We start from the raw sequence: 14,555 nt of genomic DNA, 5'->3' as shown, positions 1-14,555 counted from the left end.
TGTTTGCTGCAGTCTGTTTGAAACAAAAACATTAGTGCAGTTTGGGTGGTATTCAACACTTCATCCCCGCATGCTGTGGAATCAATGTTTCTTTGTTTCCAGCCACAGGCTGAACTCCAGACAACGTACGAGTATATTAAATAGTATCAAAGTTGATCACTGATGTAGTGACATAATATGTAACCTACCATTAGCATACTATGTAGTATGCTAGCACATGGATTTTCCCAACTTGCATTGAAACAGACTAAAATAAATATTATTTAAATAGGTAATTCTAATAAGAGGTGACTGTAAGTTCTTAGTTTTAGAATCAGAATCAGAAAAATAAATAAATTGTATGTATTGTGCTATAGAGGATAGAATGGAACACATTAAAATAGAATGAGATGCAGAAATGTACTAGAATGGAGGTGGTAACAAATAAATATAAGATTATTGCACATTGTTATTGTTTAAAGGGGGACATTTAACTGTTCATGAGGTAGATTGCCTAGGGAAGAAACTGTTCTTGTGCCTGGTTGTGCTGGTATTTGGAGCTCTGTAGTGCAGACCAGATGGTAAAAGTTCAAAACACAGATGACTTGGTTGTGAGGGATTTTCTTAGCTCTTTTCCTCACTCCGGATTTATATAGTTCTTAAAGGGTGTGCAGGGGAACACCAGTAATATTTTCAGCAGTCCAGAACTTTCTCTGTAGTTTTCTGATGTCTGATTTGGTAGCTAAGGCAAACCAGGCAGTTTTATTGTTTTTACTTGTCTAATTAAATTATGTATGATTCTAAATAATATACTTTCATAATTATTAAGAACAGAAATTGAAACTGATTTTTGGTAAAATAAATAAATTTATTATGCCATTTCTCTGCATGTGAAAAAAACACTTCACACAGATTGGGACAATCTGATGAACTTTGCTGACACTAATCCCAAATACACATTATATCCCATCTGAAAACTTACTTGTAGAACTTCTAACAATTCTCTTAATAATGGCAAAAACACAGCTAACAAAGTTGAGGTTAATATTTGCAGAAAACAGTGTACATGTCCACCAGCAACCAGGGCCAGCAAGAATGATGATAAAAGCCTATTAAAGGTCGTACATTAAACTGCAGACCCGAATCTGTCACTTCACACATGCATTATTGAGGAGGTGAGGTACATTGTTGGAATTTAGCAATTCATCATTAGAATATCCTTCAATACTTTATACAGTTTAATTCAAGATAATCTATAAAACAGAAATTATATATCTTTAAAGAAATCAAATAATCAGAAAGCAGAAAAACATAAATTCTTGTACATTATATATATATAAAAATAAATCAGTGTAATAGTGTGACAGCTATAGTCCTGGAATGTTTCTTTCATTTTTTTAGAGAAAACATTTACTAAAACTATTGTTTAATCTAGAAATTTTCTTTACACCATCAGTTAAGAACAATACATTAGTATTACTGTATATTCTTTTGCTACCGTGGATATATTAGATATATTACATATATTAAATATTAAACATCATACTAGTTGTACAGCTCCTATTACTCATTCTTTAGCAGCTGTTCTCTTGCCTCTATGGACACCTCAGCTGTATTTTCTGCTGTGGACACTTCAGCTGTCTTTTCTTCTATGGACACTTCAGCCGTCTTACGCTCCACTTCATCATCCCCGTCATTACTACTATCAGCCCAGCGGCCCACCCGTTTCACACCTTCTCCCACCAAAGGTGCGTTAACACATGGATTATGGTCATAGATGATAACCTTAAGGCCTGTCAAGTGAATAAGTGGTGGAAAATATTGTATGTGGTTCCTGTCTACATCAATCACTTCCAAACAATGCATTTCCAAAAGCACTGGTGGAAATTTATTCAGTACATTGCCTGATAACCAAATACTTCGCAGCTCTTTTAACCTTTTCAGATCACCAGGCAAGCTACAAAACTGATTGTAACCCAGATGAAGAGTTTTGAGTTCAGAAAGCTTACATATTACAGATGGAAACTTTGTAATGCAGTTGTTGTCTAGCCACAATGTCTTTAGTCCACTGAGTTGAGCGAGCTGTGTTGGTAGTTTGTAAAGTAGATTATTGCCAAGGTAGAGGATGTTAAGTTGCCGAAGACTGCAAACAACCAAAGGCAATTCCACAAAACAGTTGAAGTCCAGAGCCAGAATCTGAAGCTTTTTCAGATTATTAAGCTCAGGAGGCAGACTGCTCAAGTTGTTATTACTCAAATAAAGTTTTAGTAGGTCACCAAAAGCACATACTCTAAGTGGAAAGCGATGAAGATGGCGGCTACTCAGGTCTAAGGTGCGATCATGTGGCATCTCCTTCAAGTCTCCCACCAAGAATCGTTCACATCTGTCTGATGGAATGAAGGCCACGGCTCCTCGAACAACATTTCCCATTACTCCACCACACACTTATGGTCGGTCCCTTCATGAGGTAAAATGGACTTATTAATAGAAATGGAAAAATAGATCATCCTTTGTCATCAATAGTTAATAACTTCATTTGAGTTGGTTAGAATCCTTTATGGAAATGCTTGAATATTGGTAATTCACATATTTCATATGATATACTGTTGATATAAAATAGGGTTTGCATTAAACATTAAACAATACCCTACATGGTAAACATCATTATAAGCATCATTACTTACTAAAGAGCTGCAGTATGTTCCTTTTGAAGACTTGTACGATTCCCTCTTTCTGATTTAATCATTTCTTTTTCTCCCAAAAATAATGCGATGGTTTTCTTGCCCCGCACTCTGCACTCCCTGTGCCTTGCTCTAATCGAGCCTTCTGACTCCAGTGAGTGCCAAAGATGATACTCAGTTTGCCCCTCCTCATGCATGTTACATGAATTCTAGGCTGTGGAAAGCAGAGCACTGATAAGTAAAGTATGCAGTGGTTAAAGAATGTGTTGGGAACTGAGCCTTGTGCATTTATCAAACCTCTCACCCACGTCAATCAAGGCATGCAAAAGTCAAGCCAGTCAAATACCACAACAGCATACAGTGCTTGATTATTTTAATTTAAATAGAACATAAGCAAAACTGATCAGGTTGATGATAAATAAACAAATAATAAATATATATAGATAGATTTATATGATTTTAGTGGTCACAACATGAAAGTTTTTTTTTTTTTTCCAGAAGTATAATTTGATGTTATAGGATGATGTACAGAATATATTAATAATAATGATGTAATTATTAAAGCAAACTGTATAAGTCTGGCCACATAGTTGCAGTTAGTTAAAGTAAATGATCAGAATCAGAATCAGAAAGAGCTTCATTGCCAAGTAGGTTTTCACATGCAAGGAATTTGTTTTAGTGACGTCCACAGTGTCCACAGTGTAACAGAATGACATATACAATATATACAGTTTGTATTTAAAAATGTACAAGTGTGAAATGTGCAATTGAAATATAAATAGTATGCGTTTTAAGTAAATAATGTGTAAGAATAGTGTTGTGTGTTCCGTGTATGTTAAGTGTTCATCAGATGGTTTGGCTGAGGGAAGAAACTGTTCCTATGTCTGGTCGTTCTGGTGCTCACGGCTCTGTAGCGTTGACCAGATGGCAACAGTTCAAAGAGGGAGTGTGCTTAAAGTGAGGGGTCCAGAGTGATTGTGATCTTTGCCCTTTTGCTCACTCTGGAGAAGTATACTGTAGATTTTGGAGAGTGGGCAGAGTTGTGCCAATGGTTCGCTCAGCAGTCTTCTGAGGTCAGATTTGGTAGCTGAGCTGAACCAAACAGTAATTAAGATGCAGAGAATGGATTCAATTAATTCAAATATTAATTATTCATTAATTTCTATTATAATACATCATAATAACATTATTGGCATCCCTGAAAAAAGTAAGTTTACCCCTTGACCCTGGGGGAAAATACTGTACGTGTTGCTGGAGTGGTACCATCAAGGGTACAATCTTAAGCACCTTTATTATGTATCACCTAGTTCTCCAATTTAAATGAGAGTTAAGGTACATAATTCACCTTTAAATTCAAAGATATATGGTGACAAGCAAAAGTACAGATTTATGCCTTTATTTCAGAGTGTCCAGTAGAATGAGGTGATGTTTTGATAATCCTGTTAAAGCATTCAAGCCCTAACATTCACAAACATGATTATGAGCTTGTGTTACGCAATGAACGGCATATAGTCTAAGATCTAGGAAATGATTCATGGTTACGGTATGGTTAATATGTATTAGGCACATCCTTAATTTTTGGAAGAGTAAAACTTTTGGTCTTTTAAACACAGAACATAAAAAATATATTATAGTCCTGTTAGTACTCAATTTTCTGAGCTGGGCATTAAGTTTGGCTTTGGGAACAAAATACCACTAGCAATGAAATCCTATACAAGCCTAGCAATGCCTTTACAAGCTCATCAGCAATGTTCACCACAGCAGAAAGTAATAACATGAACCCAATTCAGGCCTAAAATGATAGGCTCGAGGTCAGTAAGGGGTCAGAGGGTAAAGGCTATTCACCCAGCATTCCCAGCTGCAGGATACACAGCCATCTTGGATCTACGAGCAGAGGGGAAATTAATGCGGTTAGTAAATTCTATCTTTATGAAAACTAAAAAACACAACCCTGTGCCGTGAACACGAGCAGAAAAAGAACCCCGAGCAATAGCTTTTCATCGTTTTATGAGTGCACGCGCGCTGCGTGTGAACAAACAGTGCGGTACAAACACGGCTCGTGCGTCTGTTTTTGTCTGTTCTAGCTGCGTTAGCATTTAGCTTCCGGGGCTAACTGTATATAGAGAAGCCCAAAGCCGTATAAATAATATGTGAGTACAGCGCTATAGCAACGCTACTGTGCTAATAACGACACGCTGTGCGCTACGACACTGTGCTGGTTTGTATACAGACTAAAAGATGCAGGCCGAATATACAGCGGGCCTAAAACTCTTGTCCTTCTACAGCGAAAGCCACTTTGTTAGCTTCACGGCTAAGCTACATGCTAATAGCCCTAACCAGTAAATAATTAAAAGAAGCTTTTTGTTGAGCTCTTAAACTTATAGTCTAAACGCAGCGTCGATTCATTTACGAGTTACCGATATGCGTAAATCGGTCGTTTTGGGGTTTTTTTTTTGCGCATTTGAGCTTAGCAACTTTAGCTCGATAGATAATTCGGCTAACAACATTTAGCATCAGCTGGTTATTTCGAGCTAGCTAACAATTGATGTCCATTTAATTAGCTGACGTTAGCTTAGCAGCTCGTTCCTGTCGTGTTACTAGCTAGTAAAGAACATGATCAAATACCTCAGACGCGTTTAAAAAAAGTAATTTTAAACTTTTTAATTTTTAACTTCAGTGCCGCACGTGAGTATAAATAAATAGGTTGCCAGCTAAATGTTATTAAATGATAATTGTTGTCGATTAAAAATTATTATTGTATGAAAAGTTTATTTGTATCTGAACGCACGGAACGTTTAGTGATTACAGTGTCGAGCTGTTTGTTCTCTGTAATAGATGTGGTTTAACAGATATAGTTAACAACTTTTACTTTGTGTATCACCTGCTGCTTCTTACGGAAAAATCTACCTGGCACTGATGACTGTCAAGCTGAAGAAAAAAAACCCCACCATTGTTTTAATATTATCACACCAAAAATAAGTACCAGCAGTGTGTTGATTTTAGAGCTGAGGTACTTACTGACAACAAAATAGTAAGCACTTGCATTCCCTGTCTGGAATATGTTTGTGAAGCTTAAAAATAACTTAAGGAATCATGTGTAATAAATGTGGATGGTCTTGTCTTTTTTTTAAAAAAAAGTTTTTTTAATACCTCCTCTTAATATCTCACTGTTTTTACAGGTGACGAACGGTATGTTCAGTGCTACAAGAAAGAAGTTTGTAGAGGGGGTCGAAAGCGACTACCCTGATGAGAGTATGTACTATGGCCAGCCGTCGATGTTCCCTCATCGGTCGGAGAAAGATGTAAATACAACCGTTACCTGTTGTTATTGTTAACGTGTTATATTCATCTGATCAAATGCTGAAGCTCACAGCAGACTGCAAGGAATAATGATCTAGTGCTTAAGTTTTGATAATGGATTTGTTTAGTGTTTAAATGGTGTGATTTATTTTGTAATATGCTGTTGATGGAGTTGGTTTAAAACGGTGAAGGAAAACTGAATAAATTGTGCCCTTTAATCTTGTCAGATGCTGGCATCTCCTTCGCCGTCATCGTCAGGTCAATTGTCGCAGCTTGGTGCAAGTTTGTATGGTCCCCAAAGTAAGTACATATAGAACTGAGAGAGTATTTTGTATAATTTTATTTATTTTTTTTATTTTAAATATAAAGTACTCGTTCACCATTACATATACAAATATTTGTTTATTATTTTATAAAAAAAAACAGGTGCACTAGGCTTCTCAATAAGGAGCATGAGCAACAACAACCCTCAGTTAAACCGGAGTTTAACACAAGGTACTCAGTTACCGAGCCATAGCACCCCAACAACAGGGGTCCCAACAATGTCTCTCCATACTCCGCCTTCGCCAAACAGGTACACCTGCTTTGTTTGTGCTTATGTTACATAAATACTGGTCAAGAGAATTTATAAATATGTACTGAAATAAATGTCATCTGTTCTGCTCTACAGGGGCATTCTGCCTATGAACACCAGGAACATGATGAATCACTCGCAAGTGGGTCAGGGCATGAGTCTTGGTGGCAGGACCAGCAGTATGGGAAGCTCAGGCCTCGGGAGCCCAAACCGCAGTTCACCCAGCATCATCTGTATGCCAAAGCAGCAACCGGCACGACAGCCCTTCACCATCAACAGGTAAGAAACGTGCTGCGCTGATAACTGACAGAAATGGCAGGAAGTGCAATCCGTCCAGATGCGGTTGAATCATGTGTGACAAACGATAACCTCTCTTCACATTTGTTTAAAGTACATCTTATTAAGTAGTTTTAATTGTATAGCTTGTGTCAGTAGTAACACTGTATTTCTATCGTTTCTCAGTATGTCAGGTTTTGGAATGGGTCGAAGTCAGGGGTTTGGTATGAACTCGTTATCAAACAACATCTTTAATGGAACAGGTAAGTTATTTCTGGAACACTTTGGATATTTTTTTACAAATATAAACGTTTGTACCATTCTACTTTTATCAAATGCCAGTTATATGAATGGAGTTTATTTTGGATTACATGTATTACATGGTCTGTGTTGTAGATGGGAGTGAAAATGTGACGGGACTGGACCTCTCGGACTTTCCAGCATTAGCAGACAGAAGTCGGAGGGAAGGAAATGGAAACCCAACACCGTTGCATAATCCGTTGGCTGGAAGGGCTCCCTATGGTGAGGGCACATCTCCCCACTAGTAACAGTAAAAATAAAGAAAGAAATGCATCAGCATATGATTTTCACTCGTATCCAATCTAATATCTTTTTTACATCGCAGTTGGGATGGTCACAAAGCCATCAACTGAACAGTCCCAAGATTTCTCGATTCACAATGAGGATTTTCCTGCACTGCCTGGGCCTAACTATAAGGATCCAACGCTGAGCACGGATGAAAGCAAATCAGTGAGTATTATTCAATACTTTTAAATGCTTTTAGCAAACTCTGAAGAAATAGCCAAGACAGTCGTTTTTGTTTTGCTGTCAATTCAGCAGAACTTGAACTCATCAACCAAGAGCAGCTCCAGTGCAGATGGTCCCAAGTTCCCAGGGGATAAGACATCAGCACAGAACAACAACCAGCAGAAAAAGGGGATTCAGGTGTTGCCTGATGGTGAGCATCTGTTAAAGTCAAGCTGCTTAATGTTGTCACCTTATATTTTTAACTAAATGTGATCATAGGTTTAAAAATAATAATTCATATTTAAGAGGTTTTCAAATCTCTTTTATGCAAGACTTTTAGATTGTACTCCATAGAGTTAAGTACTTTTCATGATCATGCATATTGTTTTTGTTAACTGATATCCTGTTCAGGTATTTGACCTCATTAACATTAGTGCCATAAGATGAGACGTTTCTTATGATTCAACCTTTTAAACAGTAAGCAGAGCCCAGTCATTGGTGACAAGGTCTCTCACCAGTAATTCATTTCAGACAGAGCTAGGGGTTGATTTGAGGTACGTTAGGTGGGTTTCTTCTGATGGACAAATAGAATTTGCAGCATCTGTATTTCAATATCGTAGCAGTAATTTAAACAGTATCATCAAGCTGCACTGGCATTATATACAATCAGTATGATTTCTAAGTGTCCTTGAGTTTTTAATCTGTATGCTTATCTGTATGCTAACAAATTCCTTGGCTAATAAAGCTACATGTGTTTTGTCTTAGTTAAGGTATGCAGCAGGGCTGGGAACGTGAAGGCACTTTATGATTCAGTTTGGTTTCAGATCAGGAAGCCAAGAAATAATTAAAAACGACCACAATCAGTTGTCCATCTTGTATAGCTTATATTCTCTGTGACCCCATTGATTTGATTAACACAGCCATTTTATTTAAGATGAAACAATATTAATGTTCCATCATAAATGATCGATGCATTCAATAGTTGTACGAACATAATTATTGTAAAAATAAGTGAAAAACATAAAAAAAAAAAATATTCCTTTGATACGCTTTGATTATTTTATATTACCAGTATGTAGTACAATACTAGAAGGAAAAGTACTATTTTCACTCATGAAATGATGAACTGACTCATGAATTAGTGACTACAATTATATAAGATTCAGGTGTCAGCAATCTTTAGTGTGTATTGTGCTAAGGGTTATTTTTTACGGATAAATCCATTTAAATCATTAAAGCATGAAAATGATCCTGGTATAATTCTGATTCTTTGAAGGCAAGGTGACAAACATTCCTACTGGAATGGTGACGGATCAGTTTGGAATGATTGGGCTGCTAGCCTTTATTCGAGCAGCTGAAACAGACCCTGGAATGGTTCATCTGGCGTTAGGAAGTGATTTGACCACACTGGGACTCAACCTCAACTCTCCAGAGTACGACGCTTTAAGATACTTTACATTTCCTGTGCACTTCTTTTATAGTTTCCTTCATAGACCTTTCTTGTATATTAGCATCCTCCTCTTGTGGGACGTTTATGTTGGTCTGGCACATTTTTATACATCTTGTACATTTTCTGGTAATTCTGCATGATTCTTCCTGATATTTACATGCTCAAATCTCCTTTAACAGAAACCTGTACCCCAAGTTTGCATCTCCGTGGGCATCTGCACCATGCCGACCACAGGATATCGGTTAGTGTCATTGGTTAGAACTAGCACTTTTTCCCTGTTTGTTGTATGTGTATATTTTATTTAAAAAAAAAACAAAACCCTGAACAGAGTTTTTAGGTTGATGGAAATCCTATGTCTGTAACCTAGTGAACCAGTGTTAATGTATTAATCTATAGAGACTTTTGTACGTTACTGCCAAATGCCATACATGTCTGCTTTATTGAGTGTAAAAACGTAGAGATGATCTTTTGAGGTCCATATCGAAGAGCCTTCAACACTGAGTACTGTTTGCTTTTACTTTTCTAAAACTGTATACTGTTTTTTACATTTCAATATCCACATGTCAACATGAACAGAATGATTTTTATTATTATTGTTGTTGTTTTTAAAGTCTGGCTCCTCTGTATGGTTTTTCTTGAATATGTGATTTCTGTCTATTAGAGAGCGAAATCTGTAGCAGTCAAATGAAATGAATTAATTGTTGGTAAATCTTTTCTCTTCTCTCCAGATTTCCACGTTCCATCGGAGTACTTAACCAACATTCACATAAGGGACAAGGTACGTAAGCGTGATGTGAAATCACATGTTCATACCACTGACTCCTTGTAGACCTGCAAGCTGAGAGATGTAACTCCAGCTGTGTGGCATGAAGGAGCTCAGTGTTTATGGAATGTTGAACATGTTTTAATCATCAGCATTTTTTTTTTTTTTGTTTGACATTTAGTTTATGATGCTGTGTTTATCCACAGCTTGCTGCAATAAAACTAGCACGATATGGGGAGGACCTGCTGTTCTACCTCTACTACATGAATGGAGGAGATCTCTTACAGCTTCTAGCTGCTGTGGAACTGTATGCATGACTCCATACGTTTCATGAACAGATAAGAAATGACACGTCAGTTACAATTAAAGATGACATTATCAGACCACATTTGTAACTGTGTGTTGATGTAATATTATATATTATACACCTTGCAGCTTTAACCGAGACTGGAGGTACCATAAGGAGGAGAGGGTGTGGATTACAAGAGCACCTGGCATGGAGCCCACTCTGAAGACCAACACTTATGAGAGGGGGACATACTACTTCTTTGATTGTCTTAACTGGAGGAAGGTTGCTAAGGTAAAATTATTGGCATTTGATGAGTGCATAGATTTGTCGAATGGTTCTAGAATTCAAACTGCGGACTAAGTTTGCGGGAGTGCTTTCACCAAAATGTGCTCCAAAATTTCATTCAAAATTGTGAATACATAACCTAGGTTAGTAACATGCCTCCCTCTTTAATAAATAAATAAATGAAGTGGAGGTGAGGACTGTGTTGACCCTCTACATTTCAGCATGAATCAAACTCAATTTAAAATGAAATTAGTGCAGTGTTAGGGTTCATTCATCATCAGTTAATGTTCTCATGTGGCATGAAATGTTTTAACTTTTTCTTTCATAGGGCCTTTTTTACACCCGGTCATGTCATGTGTTTTCTCTGATCCGTTAGCTATCTGATTTGTTAAAACTGTTCCATTTACATTAGGCCACATAAATGCGTCTTGGCGAATCGGATATCAATCCGATCTTTCTACTCCCGCCCAAAATGCAAATATATTTTACCTCATTTCCGGGTTAAGTGAAATGGAACACGCTTTGGTGTATGTGGTTTTCAGAATGCAATCAAAAAGAAGATGAGAACTTGTTAGGGCGGTTATGCTACAAAAAACAGCATTTACTGTTTGCTGCATTTTCGCTGGCAGCAGCAGTGGGTTTTAAGACCCAACGAGACACCTGCTTTAAAGATCACCTGTGAGTGACGTACTTCCGTTTGGGAGGAGTAAAGCGCTGACGTATGTGGCTTGAACAACCACGTTAATTTACACCTGTCGAGTTTTATCTGAAATGCGTCCCAGACCACCTCCTGAAGTGGTTTGAGTGATCGGATTTATACCTGTCTCAAAAACGTTTCAGAGGGCATTTAGATCCGGTCTTTTTACCATCGGATCACAGAAAACACATGAAGTGTGACCAGGTGTAAAAACCCCCTTAGAAAATCGTATTTATCTTTTTTTTATTATTTTTTTTAATATTTTATTTATTTATTTATTTATTTATTTTAAATAAAGCTTGCCCAGCATGCACTGAAAGAGAAACAAATGTCTTGGCAAAATGTTTGTTTTTACAATAGGCCTGCTAGAGAGATGGTAGATTTGGACCATTTATTATTTAAAAAAAAAAAAATACAATTTTAAAGTATTATGAAAGAGTTTAAAAAATGTTTAGAATAGAATTTTTTTAAAAAAATAAATAAATAAATTTCTTTTCAGGAAAAAAAAAGCACATGACTAGTAACTCTTAGGCATCTAATGGAGGTTGCTATTTTGAAAGGACTGGAACTAAATGTTTGATGGTCCATTATTGAGCTCACTGGAAATAATACACTTGTGGTGAAGTTGCTCTTTACTAAGCTTTCATTTTTCCAAATCTATCTAAAATTGACACAATCACTGATTTATGAAATGAATTAGTGATGTATAATAAATTGTCAGCAAATAAGTACACGTTATGTTCCTTTCTTTACCGTACTGTCTACTTCCCACCTATAAGTACACAAAGCGATGGCTAAGAGTTCTATAACAAGCACAAATATAAGGGGGAAAGAGGAAAGTACCTAAACCATGACAGTCATCCAGAAATAATCTATTTCCCCAACAGTTAAGGGCTCTTTGAGAAGGGCTTTAATTGCTGGTGTAATTGTTGGGAAGTTCTTTTTAAAAAACAAAACATTTCTATAAGGGTTATAGCAGGTTATATAAAGATTCATATAGAATCGGATCTTATATGTTTTGTCCTGAATTGGTTCTAATTGTCTGTATTAATCTTGAAGCAAGTTTCTTTGATTCAGCAGGCAAGGAATTTCCCAGGAATTTCCCAGATTAAGAGATTTTTTTTCTTTTTTCTAATAGACAGTAACTGTGACCCTCATTGAAGTGAGCCTTTTCTTAGACAAATCAGGAGAATAGGAGCATTGAGTATTTTTGAATTTTTAATCGCACTGCTTCACCATGGACAAAAGCTTGTACTTTATCATAAATCTATCTATCCTACTGTAAGTCTGATGAAATGGTGAAAAAAAAGGAGTGTTTATAGTTGTTTGGAAAAGAAATATCCATGGATCCAACACCTTGTCTGATTTTATAAATGCCTGTAAGACTATAGCTGACTTGGAAAGCGACATCAGTCTGTTTGATCTATCCAGCTTGGCCCTGGCAGATTGTGGTGAACTTACCTCAGGTGCTCTGTCTGCTTTTGTCCCCTACTGCTTTGTGATGTGGTAAATTTTTTCGGGTGGGTTCTGTTTCATGTCAAAGAGCTCCATCTTTGCTACTTAGTCTGTGAGGGTGGAAGTCCCCTCTGTGTTCTGCTTTAATGATACTTTAAACTTTTATATCGTTTAAGCAATAATGATTAGCGAACTCCAAGAGAAAGACTTACCGCTCCAGTATTTTTACATGTTACATAACTGTATTTAGAAATATGGTAGTGTAAAGAGACTGAAGACCCAAAAAGGTGCAAGGGAAGCTTTATCTTAAGTCATCATAGGTTGCAGTGTTTTTCAGTGTTTTAATGACAATATAGCACAGTTCCTAAGTTATATTATTCAGTATTGTGTGGGTTTTATCTTCAGCTGTCTACCAAACTAACGAGTTAGTTGATTTGCATCCTTCCAAATATTAGCCCTTAATTAGTACAAATATTACTAACCAAGACATTTTCCCCCACTTCCATTTTAAGGAGTTCCACCTTGAATATGACAAGCTTGAGGAGCGGCCTCACGTACCAACCACCTTCAACTACAACCCGGCGCAGCAGGCCTTCTGAACCGGAGGTGCTCAGGTTCTCTGAGCTGCAGAAACAGACCTCAGCACTAGACTTGGCCAACCACAATCTGCTTTTATTCCTCACCTGTCTGGACAAGGACTGCAGGAGGAGGGCAGGGGGTCTCTACCTTAACCAGTGAGGGGAGATACCATGCCTTACCAATAATGTGCTGCCCAAAATGACACACACACACCCCATTACACTGTTTTTAAATATTCTCATACCCTGTTTCTTTTCCTCCTTTTTCATTTTGAGCACCCGTCTGTATTTTGTTTACGCCTCAGATCAAAAGCCTGTTTGGTCTTTGGCAGGAGAACTGACTTGCAGTACGACAAAAGGTTACGTTTCGTTTTCCGAAACGTACCATGTTAGTAAACAGGACAGACACAAAAATCAATCCAATACATGTGAATACAAAAGGGCGGAAGAAAAATGCAATGTTCATTGTTGCACTATTTAGTAATAAAAGAACACAAAAATTGTTTTGTGCTTTTTTTATGTGGAAAAAATGCTCTTCTCCTGTTTTTGTCTGGAAGGATTCACAGCCTACTGTTAACATCATGGAATCTCTTGTCCTTTAGCCTTGTTTTTTTTCCTTCTCCTCCAGAACATTCCTTTGATCTGTCATCTTAACCGTGCATTCGATCCTACACCCGATCAGGTTCTCTGCCTAACTCCAATAATTACAAATCAGACTGTTTTAGTGACCATTGTGGGAACAGCTTGTGGACCATCCTCACCCAGGGGGTTATGACTAAGCTACATTGTTCCAGATAAAACACTTCTCAGTCTTTGTTACAATTTTGTAATAAATGTGTACATTTTTTTTTATTTTTTTGGACATCACATGAATAAAGATATGTATGTACGAATGTGTATATATTATATATATAGATAGCTGTATCTATATATATATATACATGACGTCTATTTTGGAAAAAGGTAATTATTCTTTGCTCAACCTCATTTTTAGGAGGTGAGCAGTGGTGGCATTATGTGTTAGAAACAAACAAACAAACAAAAAAATAGTGTTAATCTTATTGAGCTGCCAGACAGGGCTTCACACTTGTTACCCTGTGCACTTAAGACCAAGATAAACATTCAAAAATATGGAAGGCCAGATTTTTTTCGAACTAAGGAAATCTATACCCCAAAGCCCCAAAAGAGTAGGTGGAAACATTTCACATGCAGCTGTTTGAATAGAAACATTTCATAGGAAAAGGAAAATTGGTAATACTGCTAACAAAAAAAACACAAAAAACAAAAACAAACCAGTCTTGTATTTTCTGAAAACATTGAACGCGTCTTTCTTTCCTTTGTAATAAAGCAGAACGGCTTTCCTGAACCAGTGTTTGTCTGTCTGTGGGAGGGGTTTGAGGGCTATAAAGACCACCAGTGAAAGACTTTCAATGAGTCTGACCCAAGATGGAGAAATAACAATTCAGCTCCTGCATGGAAGA

General features: G+C 37.1%; 2 protein-coding genes across 6 annotated transcripts; one reads left to right on the top strand and one right to left on the bottom strand.

The window, feature by feature from the left end:
• Nucleotides 1-826: 826 nt before the first annotated feature.
• On the bottom strand, nucleotides 827-3,003 carry lrrc10 (leucine rich repeat containing 10). Of its 2 annotated transcripts, none has more exons than XM_027173330.2 (2): nucleotides 2,664-3,003; nucleotides 827-2,456 (listed from the first exon to the last, which is right to left on the bottom strand). In XM_027173330.2, the coding sequence occupies exon 2, from the start codon at nucleotides 2,407-2,409 to the stop codon at nucleotides 1,543-1,545; it is 867 nt and encodes a 288-aa protein (XP_027029131.1). In that variant the 5' UTR covers nucleotides 2,410-2,456; nucleotides 2,664-3,003; the 3' UTR covers nucleotides 827-1,542. The 2 variants fall into 2 exon arrangements, with proteins under 2 accessions (XP_027029131.1, XP_027029130.1); XM_027173329.2 differs by having other exon boundaries at nucleotides 827-2,437; nucleotides 2,664-2,997.
• Nucleotides 3,004-4,434: 1,431 nt separating this feature from the next.
• cnot2 (CCR4-NOT transcription complex, subunit 2) lies at nucleotides 4,435-14,440 on the top strand. Of its 4 annotated transcripts, none has more exons than XR_003444743.2 (15): nucleotides 4,435-4,570; nucleotides 5,840-5,962; nucleotides 6,188-6,260; nucleotides 6,387-6,534; nucleotides 6,631-6,813; nucleotides 6,997-7,073; nucleotides 7,207-7,332; nucleotides 7,436-7,560; nucleotides 7,648-7,768; nucleotides 8,834-8,990; nucleotides 9,187-9,248; nucleotides 9,736-9,785; nucleotides 9,977-10,122; nucleotides 10,206-10,350; nucleotides 13,009-14,440. XR_003444743.2 is itself a non-coding variant. In XM_027173322.2 (15 exons), the coding sequence occupies exons 2-15, from the start codon at nucleotides 5,852-5,854 to the stop codon at nucleotides 13,093-13,095; spliced, it is 1,563 nt and encodes a 520-aa protein (XP_027029123.1). In that variant the 5' UTR covers nucleotides 4,435-4,570; nucleotides 5,840-5,851; the 3' UTR covers nucleotides 13,096-14,440. The 4 variants fall into 4 exon arrangements, 3 of the variants coding, with proteins under 3 accessions (XP_027029123.1, XP_027029120.1, XP_027029121.1); XM_027173322.2 differs by having other exon boundaries at nucleotides 7,651-7,768; nucleotides 9,977-10,077; XM_027173319.2 differs by having other exon boundaries at nucleotides 9,977-10,077.
• Nucleotides 14,441-14,555: the final 115 nt, after the last annotated feature.

This window comes from Tachysurus fulvidraco, chromosome 10 (genome assembly GCF_022655615.1).
Source record: "Tachysurus fulvidraco isolate hzauxx_2018 chromosome 10, HZAU_PFXX_2.0, whole genome shotgun sequence".
Lineage (NCBI taxonomy): Eukaryota > Metazoa > Chordata > Actinopteri > Siluriformes > Bagridae > Tachysurus > Tachysurus fulvidraco.
The sequence above is the reverse complement of the archived record's forward strand: the minus strand, read 5'-3'. Positions and strand labels throughout refer to the sequence as shown.